The 13,977-nt window shown below is 42.0% G+C and overlaps 1 protein-coding gene across 1 annotated transcript in view; it reads right to left on the reverse strand.

The window, feature by feature from the left end:
• Positions 1 to 1,472: 1,472 nt before the first annotated feature.
• LOC134799360 (eIF-2-alpha kinase GCN2) overlaps positions 1,473 to 13,977 on the reverse strand; it is a 40,298-nt gene continuing 27,793 nt past the window's right edge. The window contains exons 18-28 of the mRNA XM_063771770.1: positions 12,777 to 12,928; positions 10,081 to 10,214; positions 9,356 to 9,535; positions 8,445 to 8,668; positions 6,030 to 6,163; positions 5,748 to 5,910; positions 4,964 to 5,178; positions 4,574 to 4,659; positions 4,247 to 4,377; positions 2,788 to 2,969; positions 1,473 to 1,930 (exon numbers count right to left, since the gene is read on the reverse strand). Of these exons, the coding sequence (XP_063627840.1) occupies positions 1,783 to 1,930; positions 2,788 to 2,969; positions 4,247 to 4,377; positions 4,574 to 4,659; positions 4,964 to 5,178; positions 5,748 to 5,910; positions 6,030 to 6,163; positions 8,445 to 8,668; positions 9,356 to 9,535; positions 10,081 to 10,214; positions 12,777 to 12,928 (1,749 nt within the window). The 3' untranslated portion in view covers positions 1,473 to 1,782. The remainder of the gene's footprint in view (positions 1,931 to 2,787; positions 2,970 to 4,246; positions 4,378 to 4,573; positions 4,660 to 4,963; positions 5,179 to 5,747; positions 5,911 to 6,029; positions 6,164 to 8,444; positions 8,669 to 9,355; positions 9,536 to 10,080; positions 10,215 to 12,776; positions 12,929 to 13,977) is intronic.

Raw genomic sequence — 13,977 nt, forward strand, 5'->3', positions numbered from 1 at the left:
TTCAATGTTTGAGCTGGACAGTCAAATGTAATTAAACAAGAGATAGGACTCTATATGTAGAACAATTATACCGTCATAGATACTTTTAATCGCGAATTGTAGTTTTTTTTTAATGATATAAGAAACTACTTAATTTTGTACTAACAAAATATGGACCATGTTTGTCTGAAATAAATGCATTTTTTTTTTATTTTTTTTTATAGTTGTTGTGCTCGGGGCGTAGTATTTTACAAGTGAAATTGCACATATGTCTGGTTCACGCTGTCTGAGTACTCTGTGCCCCTAAACTAGGACGATATCTACTTATCCAGTCCTAAACCTGCTTCCAGAGCTCTAACCTTCGAGGAAGTCCTCGCCGTCCGTCAGAACAGCATTTGGCGCCGCTCTCGTCTGATCCTGATCCTGATATTCTGGGCGACGATAGCTATGTTCCTGTCTATAATAACTTGTCTGCTGCTGAAGTCACAATGTCGTCCAGAGTTGTCCAGTGTGAAAGGGATACCGCCAGTACATTTGACGTTGGCGCCACTCATTGCTACCACGAGAGCTGAAGCGTACATACTCTAACCTTTTGAACGCCAAACAGCGCATCCATTTGCCGTGCCACTGACGCCACGGGGGTAAATTTAGTTTTGTGAATAAATAATGCCAACCTAAAAGAGGGGTGTTACCAGTAGATTTTCAAAAAAAAAAAACGATCGACGTCAAATGCCGTCTTCGGCATCGTTGTCACGATTTTGCGTTGACGTCAATTGCCGTCTGTGGCGTTCAAAAGGCTAATTATAGTTATATTATAAGTTACCAGTCCAGGGCGCATATTTTTGTATAAGTAATCACTGATGCCTGTGGCTATAAAGTAATTAACGTAGTGGCACCTACGACCTACAAGAACCAATAATCGACACTTTAAAAAATAAAAGTGTATTGTTCTATTGTATCTTCAGGTAAATGAAATGAATATTAAAAATAATACCATTTAATCAACGATTACAAAATTAATTAATTACATTTGTACAAAACATCTCATGTGAAATAGTTTATTATTATCCAAATCTTCCTATTCACTTCACAGTAGGTTTTATTTAAATATTTATTTTGTATAGAAAAACACAAGACGCAGGCATACACGGCGAAGTGAATAGAGTCATATCATAAGACATTTTTATTGACGAGCACGAGATTTACACCTTAAAAATACAATAACTTAATAACAATAATAACTGGCACATAAAATCTCTGTTAAAAAAGTATAGGAACATTCCATGCAGAAATTTAAGTTTTATTTATTTACGCACATGGTTGAAATTACATTTGGATAGTTTGACCACTTTATTTTATCATAATATAACAAATAAAGTGGTCAAATTGTCCAAATTGCACGAATAAATTATAATTTTATTAACCACTTTATTCCTGTTTACTGATGTTGATCAATTCTTATTGTGCTTCTTGGAAATAAACATACTTTTATGTTACATTTTCAAGTAATAAGCCTACATAAGGAGTCGGGTATGGAATACAACGCGTACAGTTGCGTTTCATCTGATGATCGGCTCTGGCTGCTCTGTTTACTGATGTTGATCAATTCTTATTGTGCTTCTTCGAAATAAACATACTTTTATGTTACATTTTCAAGTAATAAGCCTACATAAGTAGTCGGGTATGGAATACAACGCGTACAGTTGCGTTTCATCTGATGATCGGCTCTGGCTGCTCTGTTTACTGATGTTGATCAATTCTTATTGTGCTTCTTCGAAATAAACATACTTTTATGTTCGATTTTCAAGTAATGAGCCTACATAAGGAGTCGGGTATGGAATACAACGCGTACAGTTGCGTTTCATCTGATGATCGGCTTTGGCTGTTCTGTTTATTGATGTTGATCAATTCTTCTTGTGCTTCTTCGAGAATTTTCTGACGTTTAGGGTATCTGAAATAAAATAATACGTATAAAAATTTGACCGTTCGGTGCGCAAATTTTCATTTGGCATAGATTAATATGATAAAAAAACTTGGGAAATATACATGTGCGGAACGTTATATAAACTATAGGAAAATTGTCTGGGAAGTGATGAAAAGTTACATAATAATAGTAATTTTCTAAAAAGCGCACGGGAGACATTGGATGAAAAATTTGTTGACGTCCTGTGCGATGGCATTGTGTACATTAAATTCGCCGCGACAAGGCCGAAGGCTGAGTTCCATATGGGGCCGAACGCCATGCCGCTTATAAGACGCGCGCTTTCTAGCGAATCTAAGGGCCAAAGGTGTGTAGCAGTGGCGGAGCGTCCATAGAACTCGCCTTCCCATCGGCTTGTCTGATATTCAGGCTCTTGGGCCATTTTATTTAAACTTATGAAGAAAAAGAAGGGCAACTTAGCTACGGCTTGCCTACGAACAATCTAGACGCGCCGCCACTGCTGTGTAGGGCATATTTATGCGGTCAAAAACCCTGTCTTTATTAGCAAGCAAGGCCTCGTGAAATGTAGCCACGTTACAGAGTAAGTACAAGCAAAGGTTAGCCAACCTTTGCTTGTGCTTAGTCTGTAACCGCCTGTGCGATGGCATTCTGTATTTCCTGCGCGCGCAGCGCCGCATCCAGCCAGGACCAAAGCTTCGAACCCCTGCGAAGGGTTAAGGCCGAGTACCATGCAGGGCCTAAGGCCTGGAACGTCCGCTGAAAGGGACACGCTGCGCTCCCTATGCGAGACCAAAGGCCGAACGCCCGCAGGACGAGCTCAAGCAATCATAACTGTTCTCAAGTGTGTTTAGTATCTAAGTACTTACTCAGCGATCACCTGTGCGATGGCATTCTGTACATCCTGAGCGCGCAGCGGCGCAGCGAGACGCGCGGCCAACGCGCGCACGCAGGCCTCGTCGCACGCTAACGCCACGCACGCGCAACGCACGCGGCTGAGAAACGGTTGTAGGCCTAGGTTCACTAAGGTGGACGTCAGCTGGGTGTTTATCTGTGAAGCGATTCACTTGTTTAATCAGTTGTTTTTTAGAATACATTTGGGTCAAACTCATAGGTAAGTTTTTTCACGAAATTTGTTGAAAATTCCCAGGTCTCAAAATGATCAAATTTAAAATGGCTACAAAAATTTACTGTGCCATAAGGCCATAATCCTATGGGCGACAAGGTCGTGTAGGTACTTTTGGTACTTTGTCCGTGTCGATAATTAATACCTTGACTGTACAATGAACGTTAGGTGTAAATTCGCATTATTAATTACTAGCTTTTGCCCGCGACTTCGTCTGCGCGGAATTTGTGACAGCAGCTAAAGTAGGTATAGCGCCTGGATAATGCTAATAGCAATCATTCGCACATTGCTTACTTCAATTATTAGGCAATTCATTAACGCTTTCAATTCCACCCCCCTTTGCACTCTCTTCGGAGATGATTTCCGACATAAAAACTATCCTATGTCCTTCCCCGGGACTCGAACTATCTCTATACCACATTTCAACTAAATCGGTTCAGCGGCTTAAGCGTGAAAAGGTAACAGACAGACAGACACGCTTTCGCCTAATATTAGTATGGATGAAATAGTAACATATTGACTGGGCATTATTTAGTTTCCTTTAGAATGAACTAGGTTCGTTATCACAGTGACAAGCAGGTCGCAATAAATAGTAAGGGCCAGTAGAATGGCAGGATATTTATAAACAATATAATCGTAATGCAGGTCGCCTTATCTTTAGGGTTCACTGGATAAATATATATTATATACCGTGACCGTATAAGTAAGGATTCACGCAAAAAGATACAGCAAGAAAAGTTTTTACGTTTGCTTTGCAAGTAGGTATGTACTTCCTTTTTGTTTACACGCCTTAGTTAACTCATTAGCGCCTACACCCACTTTTTGGAACCCACCAAATTTTAGGGTTCCGTAGCCAAAGGGTAAAAAACGGGACACGGGACTAAGACTTCGCTGTCCGTCTGTATCTCATGAACCGTGATAGCTAGTCAGTTGAAATTTTCACAGATGATGTATTTCTGTTGTCGATATAACAACAAATACTAAAATCAGAATAAAATAAATATTTAAGTGGGGCTCCCATACAACAAACGTCATTTTTTTTGCCGTTTTTTGCGTAAAGGTACGGAGCCCTTCGTGCGCGAGTCTGACTCGCACTTGGCCGGTTTTTAATGCTGTTAGGTAGAGTTACATTAGAAAATCGAATCTAACACCGTAACCCGGGTGTACCCAAGTGGGTACAATGGTTAATGGGTAATTCTCACCGAATTTTCACAGTATCTCTTAGAATTCTTGGTCATCTTCTCGCTAGCGGTGATAAATGTGACAGATATGTTGGGGCTGTTGGACTTTTCCACGTCGTTCCAGTTTTGGTACGTTAGGCGGCTGTTTGAACCTGAAGCAAAAGTGATTGTAAAATTAAGTTATTAAAATTCCTAGTAATATGTAGAACAAAAATAATACTTAGAGCTTTAATAAAGCAAACAGAAATAAATAATATCTTGTAACATAAATATGTATTGCAATAGGTGAATAAATAGATACATATTTAATATTTATAAACTTGACTGTACACATAAAATTAGTCTTACTTTCAGGCGTCCTCATTGTTTCCGGATTCAACTTCTGTTTGACAAAATCCACTGCATCGATGTACGGCACTTTGAACTCTAAAACCCTAAAAATACATTAAAATTATCAGAACGGAATTGTACAACAAATCTATTTAGAAACAAAATTTTAATTGCTTATCGTAAAAAAAGAAAAAAAGCGTACTTAGAAAGTCAAGGGCTCTAGAGCAGAAACGTATGATTTTCTGCACACTTTTTAGAACAACAACCACCCACTTTCAGCGCATGAGAAATAAGTTCAATTCTCACCAGTTTTTATAGCCGGCTGCTCGATGGCTTGTTATATTCCGGACGCACACTGGCGTCAAGCTGATATGAACTTTATCGCTTCAAAATAAAATCCTTTCTTACCTGTCTCCACTGTACCAGGCTGCTTTAACCCCAGAATCTTCATGCTCCAGTATTATGCCAGCGCCGCTGTTTTCCCGGTCCACAGTATTAGGGCAGGGGCAGCAGCTGAGGCCGGAGGCCCATAGGTCTCGGGCTAGGTTGGCCCGTTGGGAGGCCGCGAGGCCGTCGCGGCCATTGCCGGCTGTGCCGTGGACGTTTACGCAGATGAGGGTTGGCTGGAAGAAAAAAAAGAGTAATTTAATTAGGTAACTCGTAGTGGCTTTGACCACCGTCATCATGGGCGGGACAGCAATATAATTACGCGCGTGCGATAGAGATAGGAACAGGCGAGTCAATGTACGGAATTCTTCGTTCTTGGCGTTTCTAACTTTACCCTTACTTATTAACCCTTGTCCAGGCCGCACCAATCTACAAGGTTTTCGCGAAAAATCCAAATATATTCCAATTAATCCAGCTTTGATGATTCATTTGAAGACAAGTCAAATTTCTCGAAAGTGCAATCTAATTTGAATCTTAAATCGGAATGCTAAAGTTGAAATTCTAGTGGCTCGTATGTGGTCGATAAATTGTACTATGCCTGGAAAAGGGTTAATAATATGTTGTATAGGAGGTATGTTAAAAGATGTAATTATTACTAAGTTTTTTGTATATATGTATAGAGATAGAGTGAGCACACTAAGGTTCTTATGGACACATGGGCAATGATTACCGCGCCACAAATGTAGGCAAGTGTTGTAGTATGTCAATAAAGCACTTTAACAACACACAATAAGGTTCAAATTACCTCGCTAGGCGCTGCGTGAGGCATCTCCGACTCCATTTTCTTGACTATGGTCGCCATTCTTTCTAAAGACATGGAGAATCCGACACACGAGCTCTTTTGCTTGGCACTGTCGATGTCTTTTGTACGGGCTATCTTCCGGAACTCTTCAACTAAAGCGTCGTATCTGGTGGTAAAATAATAACTATTAGTTTCTGACTTACTAGTTTCTATTATTATGTACATAATTGGGACACTTTAATTTTGAGTAAAATATAGAAACATCCCAACTTTTTCTAATCATACCTGCCACCTGCGGCGATTAGGTCTCCGGCGCGACGTTTGGTATGTCGCTCGTCGCGTGCGATGGACATCTGCCAGAACACACCGCTATGCTGCGTGGCGTTGTACGCCAAAAACGGCGCCACGGTTATAGGACACTGTGAACAACGAAGACAAAAGTGGTCAGAACATTGTATCACAAGTAGAGAAGATTTAACGATAACCTGTCCAACAACATCGCCTTGGTAGCGAACTATTCCCCTGTGAACTATTAACCTGTGTTGTGTACAATAAAGTGATTACTACTACTACTACTACTACTATTCGTCTGGTTAGTTAGTAAGTTAGGTTAGTTATTAAATAACTTGGTTAAAAATTAGCTTCAAGTTTTTTGGTTGGGGACTGAAAATCAGCGGTCTCGCTGAGTCCCATCCATTTTACTACACATTTTTTTCTAAACCTGATTTTTGATTGTACATACATACATGCAATTCATTGTTTTTTTGTGTTGGTAAATAATAATTTTAATTTCAAGTATTAGGTATTTTAGCGATTTCAACTGACACATCGAAGACGAAATTTAGTAGTGCTTATGACAGAGTGTATGAAAAGATATGTTACCTTAATTTGACTGGTAAGTTAATCTTACTTATGATGTGCGGAACAAAGCGCTATAGAGGGTAGTAGTGAGCCTGCAGCGCGCCTATATTTTTAACTGCATATGGTTGTACAGTCGACGTCAAATATATGTTTACATTTTTCGCCTTATTACAAAGGAGTGAGGTGCAAAAGTGTAAACATATTATTGACGTCGACTGTACGTATACGTTTTGACTTTGTAATCATATTTGATTAAATAAATTGCTTACTTAACGTCCTAACGCCTTAGCGTTTGGCGAGTCTAATCTGCATAGCTTAACACTGAGTAAGGCTCGCCATATTGAAAAAAAAAACAAATCGTCAAAAAAAAAACAAGATCGAACCTTGCTGACAAGATTTCACGAGAACCACTTAAGAACTGCGACTTGTAGAGGCTGTAGAGGAGAACGGCAGGCCAATAGACATACAAAAGCATTTTTAGGGTTCCGTACCTAAAGGGTAAAAACGGGACCCTATTACTAAGACTCCGCTGTCCGTCTGTCTGTCTGTCTGTCACCAGGCTGTATCTCATGAACCGTGATAGCTACGCAGTTGAAATTTTCACAGATGATGTATTTCTGTTGCCGCTATAACAACAAATAAGTACTAAAAACAGAATATAATAATTATTTAAGTGGGGCTCCCATACAACAAACGTGATTTAATTCCGTTTTTTGCGTAAATGGTTCGGAACCCTTCGTGCACGAGGCCGACTCGAACTTGGCCGGTTTTTTTGATCAAGCTGAAACGGAGACGCTTCGCTCTCACTTCGCGCTAGCTCTATCACTGACTTACCTCGCACCCTAGCGCCTTAGCGTTCCTATAGACCGCCTCCAACTCGGCCACGGTTTGGGCCACCAACTTCGCCCACTTGGCTTGCTTCACGAAGCGTGTGACCAGCTCCTTCACTTCGTACACCGCGATGTCCGCCTCCATCAGCCCGAGGAGGTTTTAGATGACCACGTGACAAAGATAGCACTAGTGCGCAAGCTCTAATGTCTAGCTAACACTGACAGAGATAGCACTATTGCTTAGGATCTCATGCTATATAGTAAAGAGTGACAGAGGTAGCACTACTGCATGACTACTGATGTTTTTTTTCTTATAAAGACCCTCGGAAACAAACTTACGTCGCACCCTAGCGCCTTAGCGTTCCTATAGACCGCCTCCAACTCGGCCACGTCTTGGGCCACCAACTTCGCCCACTTGGCTTGCTTCAGGAAGCGTGTGACCAGCTCCTTCACTTCGTACACCGCGATGTCCGCCTCCATCAGCCCGAGGAGGTTTTAGATGACCACGTGACAGAGATAGCACTAGTGCTCAAGCTCTAATGTCTAGCTAACACTGACAGAGATAGCACTATTGCTTAGGACCTCATGCTATATAGTAAAGAGTGACAGAGGTAGCACTACTGCATGACTACTGATGTTTTTTTTCTTATAAAGACCCTCGGAAACAAACTTACGTCGCACCCTAGCGCCTTAGCGTTCCTATAGACCGCCTCCAACTCGGCCACGGCTTGGGCCACCAACTTCGCCCACTTGGCTTGCTTCACGAAGCGTGTGACCAGCTCCTTCACTTCATACACCGCGATGTCCGGCTACATCAGCCCGAGGACATTTTAGATGACCACGTGACAGAGATAGCACTAGTGCGCAAGCTCTAATGTCTAGCTAACACTGACAGAGATAGCACTATTGCTTAGGATCTCATGCTATATAGTAAAGAGTGACAGAGGTAGCACTACTGCATGACTACTGATGTTTTTTTTCTTATAAAGGCCCTTTGAAACAAACTTACGTCACATCCTAGCGCCTTAGCGTTCCTATAGACCGCCTCCAACTCGGCCACGGCTTGGGCCACCAACTTCGCCCACTTGGCTTGCTTCACGAAGCGTGTGACCAGCTCCTTCACTTCATACACCGCTATGTCCGCCTCCATCAGCCCGAGGAGGTTGGAGACGTCGCGGTTGGTGATGCAGAGGGATGTGAGGTGGGTTTGGAGCTGAAGACTGGTTATACGTCCTGAAAGAAAAATATGTAACTAGGGCATAATTATTTTCCATCGTATTTTCACGGAAACATAAGAACGTGTCTTGCTATTTCAGTCAGTCTCGGTACATCGTTAATATGAATATTTAATAAGTTAACACATATCAGTGAAAGAATAAGGATCAAAGTCAAATGGCGTTCTAACAGTTTTATGTTCTGTCGAAAGATGGCAGTAAATTTACAGTGGCTACATAATTTACTTTGTCAATCTGCCTCTATACACTCTATTCTCTTTGGTTTTAGTATGGAGCTTCTAGGGATATGTATGCATTCTTACTGCCAAGTTTAAGCAAAGTTAGCGCGGTCTGAGTTTACGCCTTTTTAGGGTTCCGTACCCAAGGGGTAAAAACGGGACCCTATTACTAAGACTCCGCTGTCCATCCGTCCGTCTGTCTGTCTGTTTGTCACCAGGCTGTAACTCGAGAACCATGATAGCTAGACAGTTGAAATTTTCACAGATGATGTATTTCTGTTGCCGCTATAACAAATACTAAAAACTAAATAAAATAAATATTGAAGTAAGGCTCCCGTACAACAAACGTGATTTATTTGTCGTTCTTCGCGTAATGGTCCCTTCGTGCGCGAGTCCGACTCGCACTTGGCCGGTTTTTTCTCTTAAGCAGTTTTTATTAATATTGGGTACTTATGTTAAGAACTTACCAAACGTAACATCAACGAGTATAGGATATATGTCAGCATGTTTATCCAATGGTACTCCACAGGACATTAGTAAAGCCTTAAGTAGCTCTGTATGGTTGAGATGTATGGTCACTTTCAAGCCACTTTCAGAAGCCGCCCGACTTGCGACTACTAGCAGCTCGGCGTCGGGCCAGAGAGTGTCTGAAAGAAAAGCAAATTGAGATGTTGACTGTATTTTAAATAAATTATTTCACACCATGTACGAATAAAAATACCAGAATAGTATATGAAATACCTAGGGCAGTAAACAGTGGCGGATTTGCAGTCTTTGCCGCCCTAGGCCCCAGGCCATATAGCCGCCCCTTTCGCAGCACCCATCATATTGGCTACATTTTTAAGTTGTCTTGTTATCATCAGCGAAGCTTTTAGTCACAATTTGCCGCCCTAGGCCCGGGCCTTAGGACAAATCCGCCACTGGCAGTAAAGTAAGAAACGTTTCAGATAATTGTCGGCCGAGACGAAGCATAGGTCGACGAACATGTGATTGACGCTTTCGTAATTTCTGGCCGAGGTGTGTGTACTATTTTTCTGTTCGATGGTGCCGGAAACCGGGAACTTCGTTTAGCGCACCGAAGTACAGAAAAAAAAAATTGCACGTCACACGCAGCCGGTGCAATGCTCTGGCCTTATTTATCAGGATAGATAATTTCTAATCACCAGAGTTTACAATATTAAACCATCCTCACCTGACTTAGGATTGAAAATGTCAAACGCGCACTCTATGATCTCCCTCGGATGAAAGCCAGGCACGTGCTTTTCCCTGAACACCCGGTCAATGACGTAACGACGCATGTATTTCGATCCGGAGTATGCCACATGCCTGGAAACAATACAGAATATTTACTCACTTTACTAAGCGGTGGTGGCCGAGTGGATATGAATGACGTCCGACTTTCAATCCGGAGGTCGCGGGTTCAAATCCTGGCTCGTACCAATGAGTTTTTCGGAACTTATGTACGAAATATCGTTTGATATTTACCACTAGCTTTTCGGTGAAGGAAAACATCGTGAGGAAACCTGCATAGATCTGCGAAGAAATTCAAAGGTGTATGTGATGTCCCCAATCCGGATCTATATCTGAATCCCTAAAGTCTTTTCTCCTATTTTTGCATTCCCTAATATTGTTTGTCATAATGATCAGTTGTTCTAACACTCGTATACCCTAATTTTGGTTTCCCTATTATCGAATGGCCGATATTTTTTTGTCCTAATATGTTTTTCCCTAATGGCACTTTCCATATTGAGTATTTATCCTAATGTTATGTAGCATAATTCTTTTTTTGCCTAATTATTGTTAGGCCTAAAAATTATATATCCTAACCATCATGTTACCTAATTTTACTTAGCCTATCGTTGCTTGACCTAACACTCGTATGCCCTAATTTTGATTTCCCTATTTGGTTTCGTTTTTAAAATGCTCGCAGTTCCAACCTAACCTAACCTAACCAACTTTTGTGGCAGCAGTTCGTTTTTGCGAGGATCACAGTTCTAACCTAACCTAACCCACTTTTGTGGCAGCAGTTCGTTTTTGCGAGGATCACAGTTCTAACCTAACCTAACCCACTTTTGTGGCAACAGTTCGTTTTTGCAAGGATCGCAGTTCTAACCTAACCTAACCCACTTTTGTGGCAGCAGTTCGTTTTTGCAAGGTTCGTATTTCTAACCTAACCTAGTTTTAACAGCAGTTCGTTTTTACAATGGTCGCAGTTCTAACCTAACCTAACACACTTTTGTGGCAGCAGTTCGTTTTTGCGAGGGTCACAGTTCTAACCTAACCTAACCCACTTTTGTGGCAACAGTTCGTTACCATTCATTATGGAAAGTAATTGTTATGATAATTGATCAATAGGAAAAGTAACTGTTATGAGAATTGATAATTAGGGCAATAGCCATTAGGTCAAAACAGTTAGAGCATATTATTTTATGCCAAATATTGTTAGGGATTTCGAAGAATATGGTAAAAATCATTAGGGATCTTGATAGTTATGGTACAAATGCTTAGGACAAATGAGTCTTAGGCTAACCATTACATTATGGAAAATAATCGATATGACAATTGATCGTTAGGGCATGTGCCCATTAGGACAAACCAGTTAGGGCAAGTGACTTTAGGACAAACGTTGTTAGGGATTCAGAATGACACCCCCCCAATCCGCATTCGGCTAACGTGAGGACTATAGCCCAAGCCCTCTCGCGCATGAGAGGAGGCCTGTGCCCAGCAGTGGGACGTATATAGGCTGAATTATTTATTATTTATACTAATAATTAAGTAGGTACTACTATGTAATTGGTATCTGAAAGTCTTATGAATCATTATGTTATTTCTTTCACACATACTAAGATGCCCTGCAATAATGTAAGAGACATTATGACTTTAGTTGCCAATGTGTGGATTACTGTGAAATGTGAACTTCTTCAATGGGAGTAAGAGCGTTTTCACATTGTCCGATCCGAAATCGGATGTCGGAAGAGAGTAAAATGTAAGATATATGTATTTCTCTGTTTTATTTATGCATTTAATAAATCATTATTACTAAAAAACGATAAATAACGCAAATAGGCGGACTTAATGCCGACGGCACTCTCCTGCAGCTGTTTTTGTCATAAGCGCCTTCCGACATCCGATATCGGAAAGGCGCTTCCGATAAATTCAGCCATGTCGGAGCCCCCCGACTTATCTAGCAAAAGGCAGCCTCAAGTCATGTGGCAGATGACAGACGGTTCCAGAAGCGGTCATGACCTTGACCGCGTTAGGGTAAGCGTCCCACGCCTTAACTCGGGGGTCAGAAGCGGTGGTAAGAACTTGACCGCGCTGTGACTTCTGAATACCAGTCAAATAAAAACATACCTAGCAAAAGGCAGTCTCAAGTCATGTGGCAAATGACAGACGGTTCCAGAAGCGGTCATGACCGTGACCGCGTTGGGGTAAGCGTCCCACGCCTTAACTCTGGGAGTTAGTAGTGGTGGTGAGAACTCTGCCGCGCCGTGACTTCTGAATACCTAGTCAACGGTCAAACTTATACATACCTAGCAAAAGGCAGCCTCAAGTCATGCGGCAGATGACAGACGGTTCCAGAAGCGGTCATGACCTTGAGCGCGTTGGGGTAAGCGTCCCACGCCTTAACTCTGGGAGTTAGTAGTGGTGAGAACTCGACCGCGCCGTGACTTCTGAATACCTAGTCAACGGTCAAATTTATACATACCTAGCAAAAGGCAGCCTCAAGTCATGCGGCAGATGACTGACGGTTCCAGAAGCGGTCATGACCTTGACCGCGTTGGGGTAAGCGTCCCACGCCTTAACTCTGGGAGTTAGTAGTGGTGGTGAGAACTCGACCGCGCCGTGACTTCTGAATACCTAGTCAACGGTCAAATTTATACATACCTAGCAAAAGGCAGCCTCAAGTCATGCGGCAGATGACAGACGGTTCCAGAAGCGGTCATGACCTTGACCGCGTTGGGGTAAGCGTCCCACGCCTTAACCCTGGGAGTTAGTAGTGGTGGTGAGAACTCGACTGCGCCGTGACTTCTGAATACCTGGTAATGTTAGAGTTTTGGTTTAATTTCACAACATGTACCGTTATGCCCAAATAAACATCACTACACCTTATAAAACAAAGTCCGCCGCCGCGTCTGTCTGTTTGTGTGTTTGTTTGTTTGCGATAAACTCAAAAACTACTGAACGGATTTTCATGCAGTTTTGACCTATCAATAGAGGAAGGTTTAGGTGTATAATTTGTTAACCCGTGCGATGCCGGGGCGGGTAGCTTGTTATATAATGAAGTAAAGAAAAATATACTATGCGATTAGGGAATGAAATCAGTAACGCAGATAAAAAAATATCATGGTGATGAGATTTTTAAATTCAAAATGACGTTTGTAGTTTCATGTCTATACAGAACTGTTGATATGTAAGGTACCTCTCTATATATATATATATATATTTTTATGTTATAGTCAGCAAGCGAGCAGACGAGCCGCCTGATGGGAAGCGGTCATCGTCGCCCATGGACATAAGCAACATCACAGGAGCCACTTAAGCGTTGCCGACCCTTGACTATGTCGTAGCGCAAAGGAAATACCTCAGGAGGCAAGTCATTCCACATTCTGCACGTTCTGGGAAGAAACGAGCGAGATGCCCGCTTATTCTTGGTGTGCCATGTATCTAAGAAGTGGGGATGAACTTTGCTCCTTTGGCGGGAGGTGCGGTGATAGAAACGAGACGATGGCACCAAATCAAAAAGTTCTTCCGAGCATTCCCCATTGTACAGACGGTAGAACATGTAAAGAGAGCCAACGTCTCTCCGAAGGCTAAGTGGTTCTAAGCCGTCAGTAAGTTCGGGATCGCCGACAATACGAACTGCCCGCCGTTGGATGGAGTCAAGAGGAAGGAGCTGGTATTGTGGAGCGCCAGACCAGAGATGAGAACAGTATTCCATATGAGGTCGAACCTGCGCTTTATATAACAAAAGCCGGTGACTAGGTGTGAAGTACTGTTTGGCTCTGTTAAGCACCCCAAGCTTTTTGGAGGCCAGTTTGGCTTTATGTTCCAAATGACTCCGAAACTGGACTTCGTTCGTAATATC

Source organism: Cydia splendana, chromosome 18 (genome assembly GCF_910591565.1).
Source record: "Cydia splendana chromosome 18, ilCydSple1.2, whole genome shotgun sequence".
Classification (NCBI taxonomy): domain Eukaryota; kingdom Metazoa; phylum Arthropoda; class Insecta; order Lepidoptera; family Tortricidae; genus Cydia; species Cydia splendana.